Genomic DNA, 16,489 nt, shown 5'->3' on the forward strand with positions numbered 1-16,489 from the left:
GTTATCGTAAGTATATGGTTGTCCTTGTACAGTAAAACCTGTGTAAGCCAGAAAATGTGTAGGGCAAAAACCTGTACAAGCTGGAAATATCAAAGTTTTGTAGCATTTTCTTTAAGATTTCTCTTATAAAAGGCCCTATATATGGCAGAACCTGTGTGACATGGATGGAAAATTATCTTTCAACTACCTCATCTATCAACAAGTAGGATTAGAACCTGAGTAAGGCAGAAAACATATATTTGATTAAATATTAATTTCTTATTTAATTAATAATTTCTTTAAATATTAATAAATTCTCAGACATTCTGTTACAGTAAGTATTGGTTAAATATATTATGTTCTGTTTTTATGCTGTCATTATTCCAGAGGTCGCTATTCAAAGGAACGATTGATTGTACATTTGTTCATATTTGCTGATGGAAAACTAGAGAAACTATGGGTAATATGTAAAAGTAAAATCTGGACAGTTTCAAAAATTTAAGGAAGAATCAACTTCCTATGGAACGGGAAGCGAATAATAAGGCGTTGATGACAAGTGCTATATTCGAGGAATTTTTGAACAAGTTAAACAAAAGAATGGAATAAGATAATAGAAATATTCTACTTTTCCTAGATAATGCAACTTGTCATCCAAAAGTTCAACATTCAAATGTTTGTTTAGTCTTTTTACCTCCATGTACAACATCAGTTCTACAACCACTAGATAATGAAATTATATGATGTATAAAATTGAAATGCAGGAAATTGATGCTTCAGCATATTATTGCAAATATGGACGACTGTAAGAGAGCATTTGAAATACCCGTGAAAATTGACGTGTTAGATGCAATTGCATTTTTAAGCCATTTAGTCAAATGCGTAAAAGATGAATGAGTAATAAAATGCTTTTGAAACTGTGGATTTATTCATGATACTGGCAGAAATTGTGGAGAAGTTGTTTGTTGTGATGATTCTAGTGAAATCCAAACTCAGAAGATTGATGCAGATGATGCTGTGAACATGGAAAGTTTTGTGAATGTTGATAAGAATGTTTTAACAGGAACTGATGAAATTGATTTAAAATCTGTAATAGAATTGCAAGATGGTAACAGTGTGACAGATTCAGAAGATGAACAAAATGTAAAAGATAGTGAGGAAATAGAAATTCTTAATTCATCACAAGTGTTAGTTTATGTTAATGCTATCAAATTGTGTGCAAAAATGAAGGGGCAAAATGAACCACATGAGAAAGCCCATTAAAAAAAAACGAAACAGTTGAAACTGGACACTTTCTTCAAATAAATTTCATTTTTGTGTACTTGTGTATATTTTGAATATCTATTTTTATTCTTATTCTAATAAATATAGCATAAACAGTATAATAACTTTATTCACAAACATCTTACTTCCCTTGAGTCAAGCAAGTATAATATTCTGCTCAAATTTTATATATAATTAGGGAAATGCATGTTCACTATCTAAGCCAGAAAAACCTGCTTGAACTGGAAATTTTACTCAGTCCTGTGTAATTCTGCCTTAGATAGGTTTTACTGTAGTAGGAATAAAACAGATCCATAATACAAACTGTTTACTTATACACACTTAATGACCTAATAATGAATCCTCAAAAGTATTTGAGAGAGAAACACTTAGGTGTTAAAGGTACTACAAACAAAATTACAGTTCATTGAACCATTTGAGAAAGTCAGCAGAGCAGATGCAAAAGAAAATCAACAAAACTATAAACTTTTCAATCTCACTGATTAACTGACATTGTTGAACACTTCTATCTGTGTAAGAAGCACTTACCATAATTATAAGTGTAATAAACAAGACAATAGTACAGAGACCATGTGTTAGTGCTAGCGTGGAGTAGTTAATTAAATAATTTATCAACATTTAGTATATGCACACAAGTGCAACCCATACTGTATCACCCAAATGGCATTGCATATTATATAATACGTGCCTCCACTATAATACTATAATATTGTGGTGAACTTCCATACTCTTGATGTATGTATGAGATATCAACACAAATAAATAAAGTATAAAATCATGTAATCTTGTGGGAACAGTAATGAAAGTGTTGGAATTGGTACATTAAAAAGTTAGGAAGGCAAGGTCAGAATGAGCATGGTATAATAAAAATTCTGTGTAACTGTCTACTTTGTTTTTCTGTGTTAATGATATCATGCAACTTGTGGGTACATAGTATATTGTTCTACAATTCTACTTTTGTATATATGAAAATCTCTTAGGCTTTTTACTATTATGTTAACTCTCAGTATGGGCTCAGTCTATATGACCAACCTTTTTAAAGTGTTTCTAGATTTAATACTTTTAACTTTCAATATGGTGTGTTTATCTTTACAACATTTGGCAGTATGTAGTTAATATTAGTCTTTAACATGCAAAAGATATTTTTAATGAACTATTTTTAGTAAAATAAAATAAAGATTTGTCTATGAATATATTGAATATTTGTTTTGAATAGTTTGTGTTCCTAATTAAAATTATCTGAGAAATCTTAAACTTCCTTTGTTCCCCCAAACCTTCTAAATGCATTTCAAACTTTTCAGTAAAAGTTGAAGTCTTTTGATAATTTTTATTTTGATCAATTATGTAACCACCCAAAAAAAATCAAAATAAATCTAAATTGTCCTTTTTCCTTACCAGAATGACATTGTATTATAACATGAAACTACATTTATTCATCCAACATAGCTCTACGTTTCTAACAGTATTCATCTATTTATAAATATATTTTGTTGTTTTTATTGCCTTTTAAACTGTCTAACTACTGTCCTTGTCATTATAAATTATAAATCACTTGGGGAATGTGCATCTTATGTTATTGAATTGTATTACCCATGAACTACTACAGCTAGTGCAAGCAGCTTGTTTGTGTGGCTCGTGAAACATTTTCATTATATTATTTATTATTTATTTTATATAATTTGATCTTAAATAACTTAAAAATATCCCTACTTTTACATTTTAGTTACTTTTATAATTGTACATGAGGAATGACGATGAGAAACGAGAAATAAAATACTTATCCAAACCTTTTATTGCTCTCATTAACTCTAATTTTTTATACTTCTCATAGCATTGCACTTAATTTTTATTTAATTGAATAATTCTACAAACATTACAGTCTAATAACATCCAAAAAGTAGATAAATTCCCATACCTCAACTTTTCTGGCTTCCTAACTCTGCAATCTAGTCGATACAAATTCATCCAATCTAGTTGTTAACTTTCTCACAGGAACCATGTTGGTATTCTGAGTGAAATTGATATTTAACCATACAGAACAGAACATTATACAACATGTAATTTGATAGGTGAAAACGTTGAGTTTTTATTGGGTGTAGTTAATATATAATTCAATGTAAGAGAGAATTATTAACACATTATGAAAAAGAGGATTTGACAGGTGGGGTTTGATTTTCTATTTCATAGTTTCAGACTTGAAGACTATAATAAATGTAGTTTATTTGAGCAATGATGATTTTATAGAGTAATGTATATTTAATTTTATACTTTCCCAAGGGGTGGTGGATAAAATAAGCATGATGACATGCTAAGAGAAAGTGCTGTATTTTTATGCTGTTGGAAATTCATGATTTTTTAAAAAAATTTGCTTTGTTGAATAAAGAACTTGTATAATATTAAAATATGGCTTATTAGCTGAGATTTGTACATAGTTTTAATTGGTATAACATAAAAATTAGTTTAATAAAATTATCAGTGTAAGACTCAAAGACATCCATGATTATGTAGTTAATATATCCATACAGCTAATGGACAAAATCCTTTTTCCCTTCTCATGCAATTGCAAAAGGAGAAGCAAGTTGTAATGAGAAAATAAACATATGAATTATTGGTTTACACTAATAGAAAACAGTCTTTACAGTAAATATATTGCATCAAATGTGTCAATTCACAAAAACCTCTAGTTATTGTATAACTAAATTTGTTAAGTTTAGTCTATCTGGCTTATTGTATACAAGGTATAAAGAATAAAAGAAGTAGGTGTGATGTTGGAGATGCCCTCTTGTGAGGTGTACATAGGAAATTTTATTATATAATGCCCATTTCAACCTTGTTTTCTCACTTCTTGATGCAGCTATTCCTACACTTTCAATTTTTTAAAACATAGTTTTTCCATTTTTAGTTTTTGATAAATAAAGCTGTTAATACACCTCAATTTCTTAGATTCCTGTCAGGTTTTGTATGTGTGGGCAGAATTCTTTATACAGGGTGTTCGGAATGTCACTGTGCAGTTTTGTCTGTTAATAAATATATAAGTGCACAGTGACTTTCCAAACACCCTGTATTAGGGACATACGATTTACTTTTCATAAATTTCAACATTAAGCAAACAGTACAGAGTCCAATTATTTATAAAATAATATATTGAAACAGGTCAAATGTTCATTACATTGTTGCTTATAACAGGTGTATACATAGCTTAACACTCCTACGAAAAGTGGGGCCTAATAGGCTCCAGAGCAACTTGAAAGGTTATTAATATTAGCCTAACAATTTTGTATTTAAATGAAATTGCCATTTAAATCCATTAATGAATGGATTAACGAGATTCCCACTGTCCCTATCTACTATCTAGCGAAACCACAGCCAGGGGAACGGGCTTGGAAAAATCAGGACTAGAAACGTCTTTTCATAGGAGTGTTAATTTTCTGTTTTTGTCAAAGTCAACAGAGTAGTTCAGTTACTTTAGAATCCAAATGACAAGATTAATTATTCTTCTACTCTGGGTTACAATACAATCTGTAATAACTTTTTCATGGCTAAACTCAAAATCACACAATCTATCTCTATATTTCTAACTACATAACTTTTTCTTACACTGTATACATATCAAATTACATGTTGTAAACATATAGAACTTTTTCTTACACTGTATACATCTCAAATTACATTTTGTAAACATATAGTCTTACTGAGATTTACAACTTTCTTCACACTATGAGATGTTATAAGGTAATCAATTGAAACAGTGAGAAAAATGTTTAAGTTTATAGTAATATAATGCAGTACTACAGCAACTGCCACTTCACAACAGTTGAACTACATAACGCATGGTGTGTACACAGTTATGTAAACAAACCTGCAACAAACAACTGCTTTTAAAAGAACTAAATTTAACACTTTTTATACTTCAACTATATTAATCAAAATGTGCATTAACTTAAACAGTCATGTATATCTAACAGTAAGCTCTATTTCAGGAAAAGTATTTACGTTATTTTTATACTATTTACAAAGATTGTTTTCAATTTGTGCACAAAGTCTACACTCTGCATTAACAGTTACTGTTCCTTTCATGGTTTCATTGCAGAATTAGTAGTTTTGTAGGTGTAATGCTCCCCTCATTCTAGCATTCTTAATTTTTCACCTTTGGTTGTATGCAAGGGTTCCATCTAGATGATGAACTCATTCCCATAGATGTAGTTTGGAATTTTCAAATGGCAAATATGATAGCTAGGCATGCTCTTTCAACCATAGAGTAGTTTGTCTCTCTACTCCATATTCTTTCACTAACGTACATTATGGAAAACAGTTTATCTTCATCCTATACTGCTTCAGTTCCAGTGTCTGATGCATTGGCCTGGATGAGGAACAGTTTGAAGTATGGTACTCTGAGTGGCATGCTTCCTAATATGTTTTTACCTTCTTGAATTCTATCTATTGTGGCTGCTCCCACTTCATGTTGTTGGGTTAGCCTTTCTCGATCAGGTCAAATACTGGTGCTCTGCCTTTAGCATAGTTAAGGATAAACTTCCAATAGTATTCTGCTAAACCAAGGAAAGATGTGACTTGCTACTTGGTACATTTTGTTTACAGGTTAGCTTCTCCTCTTCTGGCTAACTCTTGGTTGCCAACCTGGTGTCAAACAAAGTCTAGCACAGAATAATAGATGTAGCATTTAGATGGTCAGAATTGCTGTTCTCACCTCCCCAAACAATTCTCTGAATTTATTCAGGCAATCTTCCCATCTCGCAGTGTGGGTCAGAATGTTATCCATATAATGCTCGACTTTGGTGGTTTTGTGCGACTTCTTCCGCATCGTACAGTTGCCCGAGTTGACTAACTTGAATGGCATTTACTTAAAGTGGTAGCATTCATCTTTGTACAAGGGTTGTCATTTATTTAGGTTCTTTTTCCATTGATATCTACCAATAACCATTACTGAGATTGATCATTGTAAAGAACTTTGCCCTGTCTAGTTTTACCACAATTTCTGGGTTACCTGTAGGTTCAGGGTTGAACTATGTCACGAGGCTCAGCTTCCAGAAATCTATTGAAAAGCAATATAAGTTGTTATTATTCACAGTTATTATTGCTGAACAGCAGGCTGAATTAATAAGCTCAATGATTCTAGCATGTAACATTGCCTTGACTTCTTGCTTGTTCAATTCTCTCATTGCATAGGCCATCTGGTAAAGCTTCATCTTTACTGGATCCCTGGTTGTGATCTTGATCTTGTGTTGCACAAGGTCTATTTTGCCTGATCTCTTGCACACTATATCTTTGGGTTCTTTCTTATGCTTGTTGGTCAGTTCTTCACTGATGTTGATGCATTTGTTTTATTTCCATTTAGCAGTTGTAGTTTTTGTTGGTTTTCATTTTCTATGACAAAGCTGTCATCTTTTGGTTCTGCTTTTGGGACAGCCACATCTGCAATGTCCATTTGTGCCTCAGTAGCTGCACCTGTCTTTTTTTCCTCTCAGAGTATCTCCTCAGTAGATTGGTATATTGCCAAGTTGCTGATGGGCATTCACATGGCTCCAAGGCTTTTAACATAATTTGGAGTTGTCCCCATTTATTCTTTCTATGGGGAAATTTTCTCACTGTCCCATCAAGCAGCACATGCAGATGTATGTTGCCTGCCATCTGGTCATCATATACTAGACTGGTTCTCATTGCTGTACCCAAAATATTGTAGGATTTTTGGTTCCTTGTCCCTGAAAATTCCTAAAGAAAATATAATGGACACAAGTCTTGACAGTTATGAGTTTGGTATGTACTTACTGTAGCATGTTATTCTCAATTTTTAGTGCAGTCATACTTTTTCGTGTGAGTTTTATCATTGTAACATGCAAACTAGGAGACCTTTTTGTATATTCAACATATTTGTTCTTGGTATAAACAGTGAAGTTTGACCAGGTGATAAAAGGTTATTTTAGTTTTTTTATTAGGACATTAAAAGTTTCTTTTATACGGGTGTGGATTCATATTTTGATCTCTGTGATCCTCATGATGTTGCGTGTGTTGATCTTGATACAAATAACATATTCTTGTAAGTTAACTATTTTTTTTGTACATTAACATTATCAGTATTTTAGTAATAATACCTAAAGAATTATTGTTTGAGTACTTATGTTATGCATAAATTAAAGACTGTTAATTACGTAAGGGAAGTTTAAAGATTAACTGTTCATATTTTTTGCATATAAACTTGATTTTGAAACATTTCATTGTAAAACTATTCATTTATATCACTGTTACTATTTCTTTATGGTCATAGATTAAAGAAATACACCTTTGCATTTTGACTTGATTTATTTCTATTGCATTTCTGGGAACAAATCATTTTTGTTAGAAATACATCAGTGTATTCAAGTACATGTAGGTTGAATGTATTTAATTGTTGTGAGAGTTTAGTAAGGATAAATTGGAGAGTGCTACTAATTCTCAGGTACATTTATAGATAAAAGTAATTAAGAATTAATACATGGTGTTCAGAAATTGTTAAATTATACCATTTATTTTTGTGTGTTCTCAGAAAATGATTATATAAATGATTATAATTACACAGTAATGTAGTCCTTATATGCAGGTAAAATTTTGGGTTTAAATTCTAAAATGTGGAAAGAAACAATAAGGGTCAGACATCTTTATTTAGATGTTAATGAGGTTGAGGCTGTAGACTGCAATTGTGGAATACTATATTTACTAGGTGATTACAAAAACATTTTTATGTATTATAAATGACTTATTTAAATTATATTATGATTTTTTGCATGTGTGGAATTGTCTTTAGTGTCTCCTCGTAGTCCTTTCTGAGCTATGACTTGGAGTCATAATCCAGAAATCCAGATGGAATGTTTTGGTACTGGAAAAAGTCTGTGTTCTTTGTGATGAAATCATCAATTTACATGATGTCATAATTCCTGATATTCAGGCCGATGTTCTTGTGGAGGTTCATCCATGCCATTCATTTCATTTATACTTGACAAGACATGGTAGGAAATGAAGGTCATTGCAAGGAGCAAAATTGATATCAGTAGCAGTGAAATGTACCTTATGGTTTATTTGTACAACAAAAAAACATATATCATGGCATTCTTGTTTCCTTTTCTAGCAAATGTGTTGCAGAAGAAGCTTGAGACTCCAGAGTTAAAATCATCTTTGGAAAATGTAGGAGTCTACTCCTTCTTCAGGAAGATGATCCACTTGCTCTTTTGCCATTAGACCATTAAGGAGATTGTTGGATAGAACCTTTCCTTTAAGTTTTTGATAAGTTTTTCACAGAAGCAATGTTGATTTTGTTTTAGATAGAGGAATGGTTGATGATTAGCTCCTGCATATCATGACCAAGGTTGAGTTGCTTTTCTGTCACTCCGCTTGGTTCTGTTCATATCTGCTACTAAATTGGGGGCAGTAATATTTCTTCTTGTTCTATTTTTAGGTTTAGAAGATGATTTTTAAGTTGTTTCTCTATCCTCATCTCTGTTACTGGTACTCTATCCACCAACCTCATCATCAGTGCTTTGTGATGATTCCCAACAGTTGACAGCTTTGTCAACAACCTTTAAGCTTTCATTAACTGTGTTCTATAGTGTTTTGTGTTAACAGAAAAATAAATGTAGCACTTGAGTATCTGAAGGTAAGTAACTTTCTGTTAGTTCAGTGTCTTCTAAATCAAGCACCCAAATTGTAATATTACTTCTTGTTGCAATAAACATTTGGAATGATACACTGATATAGTGTTGGTTGAAATTATATAGAAGTATCTGCATAATTGCTTATATACCAGAAATTATAGAAACTGTTGCTATATCATACACAGAATATTCCAGAAATACAAAATGACAGCCAAGATTATTTACATACAGGATGTTCTTAAACATTCTGGCATATCTAAAATATGCAGATATAATGCAAACTACAAGATAAAATTCCAACTACCTTGAACAATCCCCAAAGTGTTATTCAGTGTGGAAAAATGTGGTGTGAATTACTTATTTATATGTTGTAACAAATGAGAATCTGAGTGTGTGTGTGTATGTGTGTCTTCTTATAGTAAAGTTACATTTGGCCACTTGCTGTGTAAGCTGAGAGAAATCAAACCTCTGATTTTAGTGTTGTAAATTCGAAGACCCACTGAGATACTGTGTGAAATTAATCCACCTTAATGTGTAGTAGTGTAACAGCTAACATATACACTGACAAACACTTCTATAGTTTCTCGTACGGTGGATGTTAGTTGCCGTATTACATAATTAGCCATGTTTGTAATTAGTTTGTAATTAGTTTGAAGTTATATAGATTTAAATGGTTTTATGGTAAAAAAAAGGTTTTTTAATATTTATTTGTATTGTTTAGTGTAAAATTGCATTACTTACTAGTTGTCTTACATTAAGAATTGATACCAAATTGGATTGTGTTCTAGTGGCATTTTATGATATCTGGTTGACATGGCATATTGGTAACTGCAGGGAATCTTGTGACAAAATCCTTTTATGTGATGCTTAAGTTTAATAATGTAAGATGAAATTCTCAGTACATAGGTTCAGTAATTATTTGTCTTGTGGAAGGCAGCTTTATTAGCTTGTTAATTTTTAATCTGTAATGAATTGTATCTACAGTGAAAATGTTTGAAGATCATAATGCAGACTGTGTACATGCATTACAATATATTAATATTATCTATACTAGTGGTTACCTTCCAGTTGCACAAAATTGTATTTTGACTAGCATGTGGAATTGTTACTGAAAGTGAAATAGAATTACAAAACATGCACATTAAATTTTGTTACTTGTACTGTAAACATATTGCTCATTAACTCATTAAATATACATTTAGTGTATCATTCATTTTTTTAATTAACTATTCATTACATATACAAGTTGTTCATCACAGTTTAAAAACAAAGCTTCAGAGTATTTAAGTTTGCATACTGATTTTCTTTTGTTTCATAATTACATGTTAATTCTTTTAATTTAGCAACCTCATTGCAAAAAAAAAAACAGTACAGAAGGAAATCAAGACAAAATATATCTTTTCTGTCATTATGAAGAATTAGGTTTATAATTGTATTACTTTATTTTTCAAGCTTTGTATATCTAGATGTTGGTTAGTAAATCTTAGAGACATCTTATGAGCATGCTTTTTTGTACTATATTCTGTAAAAACATGTTAATATGTAATTTATTTGTTTCTCATGTTTGGACTGCCTTTAATTTGTATAACCACTACAGCTTATAACATTTCCTGTTAGTAATTGTTTCTGACTCAAATTGATCAAGACATGGCAGAAACTTTCAATAAATTTTCTTTATGCCTTTTAACTTGAGAGTTTCCCTGTTTATTTATTTTTTAGTTTATTACTTGGTTAGTTTTCCATATGTAATATAATATTTTAACTTTTTAATTATGTATAATTTCCAATGCACTTCCTTATTTTACCTCACGCACTTCACCTGCCATGACCAGGTAATAAGGATGTTCAACTCACAATTTGTTTAGTGGACAGGATGTTCAACTAGAAATGTATGGTTTGTGGTATTGAAATTCAGCACCAAAGGTGTGCCCTTGCAGTCATAGGGGTATTACAATATGATGGTCAGTCTCAATTTATATTGGTAAACAGTAGCCCAAGAATAAGTAGTTGTTGCTGATGGCCAGTTACCTTCCCTGTGGTTGGCAATTCAAAGTTAGGGATATTGTCAAAGAGCCGAAGTAGCTCTTTCTATAAACAAAAAAACAAAAGGAACCTTGTTCACCTAGCTGAGAATTTTATAATTCCTTATACAGTATCCCATGATAAGATATAGCTTCAGTGTTCAATTTTTATTTACCCATACACGTAATTCGTCCTGTTACAAGGTTTTGCTCCTTTGCATTTTATTATTATAACAAAATTATTTTTCTTAAATCAGCTATTTACAGTAATTTTACATATACAAAAATTCATTAAATTGACTAGGTTCTTTGTGCACTCAGTTCCACTTGTTACTTGCTTTTCCCATGAACTTATCCTAGTTTTTTTTATGTATAGGTTACTCTCATGCTCTTTGATCAGTTCATTAGCTTAGCACAGTTACATTAAATTAGTTAAGTTTATGTAAATTTTATTTTTATTTTCCAGCTTAGCTTATTATTTACATAACAGAAAAAAAAAATTAAACCAAATATCTGTTAGTAACACTGCAATATAGGGACAAAACACACTATTTTTGTGTAAGGTTATGTTCAAAGTAAAAATTAAAATCAGCAGTTAACCTATTTAAAATTAGTTATAAATAATAATGTGTTCTTGGATCCAGAATACACAATATAATTGTAATTTATCACTATGTAATATTACTTTTGTTTTTTAGGGAGGGATTTCATGTACCTTGTTAGGAACCTTTGGGATTCTACTGAATGTGATCTCTCTTCTTTCTTGCAGTTGCAAAATGTCTTAATTAGCTCATTAAAATATTATTTTTATGATTTAAAACTCTAAGAATGTGTTTCTTGAGCTCAAACAATCAACATTAAGACATCTATCATAGCTGTTGTATTTGAACACCTTTTCATCCTTAATTTGAAACATAGAATGTCACTAAAATTTTGGCATTACTTTTCAGCTAAAATATATCAGAACAGTATTTCATGGGTATCATTTTCTATATTGAATCATACAAGCTACCACTATCATTTTATACCTATATATTTCAGAAAAAATAAATTGTAATCCAAGTTGTGAAAAAACGTGTAATGCAAGTTGTTATAAAACCAGATTTCAGCCAATAGCTCTGGGATTCCACATGTTGTGTTACTGTGTAAATGACTATCTTTATTGTAATTTATTATAAAGCTGACCTTTATACCACACAGGAAGCAGCTATGAATCAAATGTACAAGAGCACTGAACATCCTCCCTATTCTCTCTTCCACCACCTGGGGAGCAGATTGTTGTTCTATTATAAAGATATATCATGCTGTTATTTGATCAAACCTAGGCTATGGGTCACCTCGGCCTTGAAGATGTTGCACCCCATTCACCATCAAAGATTTTGGCTTTGCACTGTGACCTTCTGCACTTCCCTAGTTCAGAGCTTATACACAGAGTCTCATGAATCTTCCTTAAACATCTGCCATTTGCAATTGTCTTTACAAAATGCTTTGAAATTTTGTTCTGTACCAAAGAATCCCACATAGGGCTGTGTTTTCCTTTCTTGATGGGCCATACTTTTTCAGAACAGACGATCTGCCATGGCTCCTTTTTTTGGCTTTTGTATCCAGGTGTAGTTGGATGAATTGGGTCTCTCCTTGGTTAATTTTGCTGTATCCACTGGTCAGCCCATTCCACTATGGCTTATTACAGTCCCAAAATGTGATCTATCATTAAGTCATCTGAGAAAAGCAGACACTCCCGATTGGAAATACTGTCTGTGGTTTGCTGAACATTATTTGAACCATCCTTCTATTCCTATTTAGAGATGGTTCGAAATCAGATGACTGTGTGGGCTCTGCCATGGTTTGTTGTGGTCCGGTGGTTACACGCAGAATCCTCTCTCCAGCTTCTGGGTTCACTGCTGAAATGTATGCTATTTCTCTTGTCTTGGATCACATAGAAGCTAAGCAGTACTCAAATTGCACTATTTATATTGACTCACTTAGTTCTCTACTACCCTTGGAATCACTTCACGTTAGTTCACACCCTGTTCTCAATGATATTCAAAACCGACTGGCCCATTTCTCTTTTACATTTACTTCTATCCAGTTTTTGTGGATACCAGGCCACGTTGGTATTCCTGGGAACGAGCTTATCAGCACTGCAGCTAAATCTATCTGCTCTAGCACTATCACTGCTGTGCCTGTTCCATACATGCACTGTGGTCCTGTATTTGAGGCTTGGCTCTATGCTAGTTGGCAGTTGACTTGGAGTGAGCAACATGAAAACAAGCTTTTCCAAATAAAACTCTCTGTTGGACTTTGGCTGTCTTGCTTTCATAATGATTGGAAAGAGGAACTTGTCCTAACTAGACTACTCATTGGTCACAGTTTTTTAACCCATCATTTTCTTTTGTCTGGGACTGATGCACCAATGTGTTGTCTGTGTAACACTCAGGTCACAATAAGCCACATTTTACTGTTTTGCCATTCTATTTGCTCCAGTCCTTGTGTGGTCCTCCTCAAAGGATGATGTTGCTTTGGAGTAGATATATCACACTGCACTTTAACCCCTTAAGTTGGGATCCCTCATCCTACAGTCACCTAGGGGTGGTTTTGGGTTAGAGCTGAACCAAATGTTGATTGTGTTCCTGGGTAAAAAAGCAAAACAAAAATAAGTAGTTAAAACTATTTTTATATCTGTTACTACAAGGAACATATTTTATTCTGCAGGCAATAAGTTATATTCAAATTAAAAAGTAGTATGATGTATTTACACTTTTCAAACTGGTGGAGATATTTGCTTTGAGGTTTTAACTATTTGTCTTTAATGTTTATTTCATACAAAGTGTGCCTTCTGCAAAGCTCGAGTAGTTCCAATTCTAACTGTGACCATCAGAGTAAGTTGATCTGTGTGTAGTTGAAGTTTACGTCAGCTGCTTCTCAGCACAAATGTTAAAAACAACTAAATGTATCTAATATATCTACCATTAAGACTTTTCAAAATGTTTGTATTTTGCATTTTTTTTTATTTTATACAACATTTATTGTTGATTTATCATTTTCAGAATTTAAAGTAAATATAATTATATCAAAGTAGCTGCTCAGTACTTGGGATTCCTTTGGCATGATAGTTCATTCTATTATCTCTACCAATACCATTAATGTGAAATTTGCTGAATATATTTAATAAAAGGAGAAAAGTATTTGATAAGATGTCATAATACAAGTTTTTGTTTTGACATGACTTTGTTTGTTTGTTTTTTGTTACTTTTGACAAAGTATATAGATGAAGGACTTCATTGGTGTTTATAATGTTTTATTTAGAAATGATTTTTTGGCTTTGAAAGGATAGAAATTGGCAACTTTAAATATTAAAAATAAATGATTTTGAAATATTTCATTCAGCTTGTAAAGTCACTGCTTGATAAATGTGTGTCCCTGCAGGATATGCGAACTGATGAGTTAAATGACTCTAACTTGACAGCCCACTCTACAGAGAGCATACGAAGTGCACCATCAACATCTCAATTGCTACACCATGTGGGAAACCTGAGATGTAGAACTCCTACTTCTAAAAGAGGACATTCTTTTGAGAGAACTGTGATTCATCAGAGTAAAGATTGTGGCAATGTTGCGTGTTTTGTATCTGAGGATTCTGACTCTGGAAACTCAAAAGGGAATGCACCTGCTGTTAGTTCATGTCATTTCAGTTTGAGCCAAAACAGTCAACCAACAGTGTATCATCCCTTTTCAAGTCATTCTTCAAACATAACTAAAGACTTCACAGATCTTGAATTTTCTGATTTTTAGTCTCAACTATGCAGAGTCTCTGATGTAAGTAGAATTTTAAATTTGAGTCAGTTAAAACTATTCTGAAAAAATAATTTGATAGTACAAGTGTTTAATATTTTTATGGTATTTTTGAAATCGTATGATATGCAAAGAATTTTTTGTTTTTTTGATTAGTTTAAAACCTGAAAAATCAATTTATTAATTGTGTGTCTGTGTGTGAACAACAATTATGATTGTCAGCACACAAAAAAATGACTTAGTTTAGGAGTCTGTCTTGTTAAATTACCTGTTTAATTCATGTTTTAAGACAGGTGGTATTTAATAGTTTGAATTTTTGAAATACAAAGCCTTTTCAGATTGCAAAAGAAATCTTTGTTGTAGTGTGATAAAACATGAACATTTCAGTTTGTAATATAAAAAACATGAAGTTGTTATGTAACCGGTCAAAAGCTGTTTTTAATCTAAGAAAATATAAGTTCAATTGTAACATTCAGGAACTACTTTCTGTTTTCTGGAATAGAAAAATATTAGTATGAGGCCTATTATTATTTTTAAATATTACATTCTTTTATCTTGTTCCTTAGGAGTTTTCAAGAATTAGAAAAGTGTATAATAAAGTCACTGTTGTTTCGTAATGAATAAGCTTTATGATTTATGACAAGTATAATCGTACTTTGCACAACTTGTAAAAGATACTCATTACATAGCAATTAGTGATAAATTAAGTTTATAATTTTACAACATTTTGTAATCTGAGGAAGAAAGAGCATTTTGGTTATCAGAGAGAGAAAATTAATGTGCAAGGCTTGTTTTGTAATGAGCCAACAGTTGATTCAGAATTTAAGATGAAGTGAGCAAGTTGGTTTTAATTTTTTAAAAGTTGCCCTGTAATCTGATTAAGGTTTACAAATATTTTGTAATCTGAGAAAAGTAAAAAGTTTAGGTTGTAATCTCCCATCATTTGGGCTGTAGTATGTGAAAGAGTGACAGATAGGTTTTTAATCTGAAGAAATTAATGTGATTTTATTGGCTTTTAATATGAGAAAGAGTAAGCAGATTTTAGTGTAGCTGTCTAATTTTCCTTTGCAATGTGAGAATTTATCAGAGTCATTGTGTTTTTAATTATCTTGTCTATTGTGCATCAGTTAAACATGTTATGTTCTTCCAGTGTAATATTTTGTATTTGAATCAATTTTGTGCACTTTTTTTGTTTAATGCAGGCCCATTTAAAGAAATATGGTGTTTTGTAAGTGATGTTTTTATGTTTTCCAGCAGTTGTTCTTTGTTTAGTTTCGACAAGTACAGATCTGAATGCTCTGTAATCTTTCCAGAGGTAATCAGTGTTGAACTTTTTGGCTACATGTGTGATTCTCTCACTTTGCTTTTGCTCTTTTTTTTTTACGGTTAGTGATTTATACAGTCATTAAAGTTAAATTGTTAATTAGTTACTAATATTTTCTGTAGTTACTAAATACTAATTACCATTTACACTTTATTGTACATTTTGGCTGCTAACCTGCTGCCACCTTCGTGGAAGTTTTGAGAAGGACTGCTTCTATGATGGGAGTGGCTAGGATTCAGTATGAGGCATTTTTTATAAGAGATGTTGTGTACAGTGAAGAATCTAACACTCAAAGCTAAGTTAAAAAATCAAATTAATCTGAATTGCAAGCTCACAGTGTGAGGAGAGGAGGGTAAGCTGAATTTTGCTGGATAACAGGTTTCAGACTGGCCATCAGATATCCTGAATTGACTTTATCCTCCTTAGTTTAATATAGAATTGCCAACTTCAAG

The 16,489-nt window shown here is 31.9% G+C and overlaps 2 protein-coding genes across 15 annotated transcripts in view; both read left to right on the plus strand.

Annotated features, from left to right (window-relative positions):
- LOC143249114 (DENN domain-containing protein 4B-like) overlaps nucleotides 1-14,737 on the plus strand; it is a 52,149-nt gene extending 37,412 nt beyond the window's left edge. For 8 of the 9 annotated variants that reach the window (XM_076498446.1, XM_076498445.1, XM_076498448.1 and 5 more), the window contains one exon: nucleotides 14,348-14,737. In XM_076498446.1, the coding sequence (XP_076354561.1) occupies nucleotides 14,348-14,713 (366 nt within the window). In that variant the 3' untranslated portion in view covers nucleotides 14,714-14,737. The remainder of the gene's footprint in view (nucleotides 1-14,347) is intronic. The other variant, XM_076498449.1, reaches the window with a different exon arrangement.
- Nucleotides 14,738-14,743: 6 nt separating this feature from the next.
- The window catches only part of LOC143249115 (C-myc promoter-binding protein-like), a 37,211-nt gene continuing 35,465 nt past the window's right edge, over nucleotides 14,744-16,489 (plus strand). For 5 of the 6 annotated variants that reach the window (XM_076498451.1, XM_076498453.1, XM_076498454.1 and 2 more), the window contains exon 1: nucleotides 14,744-16,028. In XM_076498451.1, coding sequence (XP_076354566.1) covers nucleotides 15,852-16,028 — 177 coding nt within the window. In that variant the 5' untranslated portion in view covers nucleotides 14,744-15,851. Of the gene's footprint in view, nucleotides 16,099-16,489 lie in introns of all 6 variants that reach the window. The other variant, XM_076498456.1, reaches the window with a different exon arrangement.

The sequence above is a fragment of the Tachypleus tridentatus genome, chromosome 4, assembly GCF_004210375.1.
Source record: "Tachypleus tridentatus isolate NWPU-2018 chromosome 4, ASM421037v1, whole genome shotgun sequence".
NCBI lineage: Eukaryota > Metazoa > Arthropoda > Merostomata > Xiphosura > Limulidae > Tachypleus > Tachypleus tridentatus.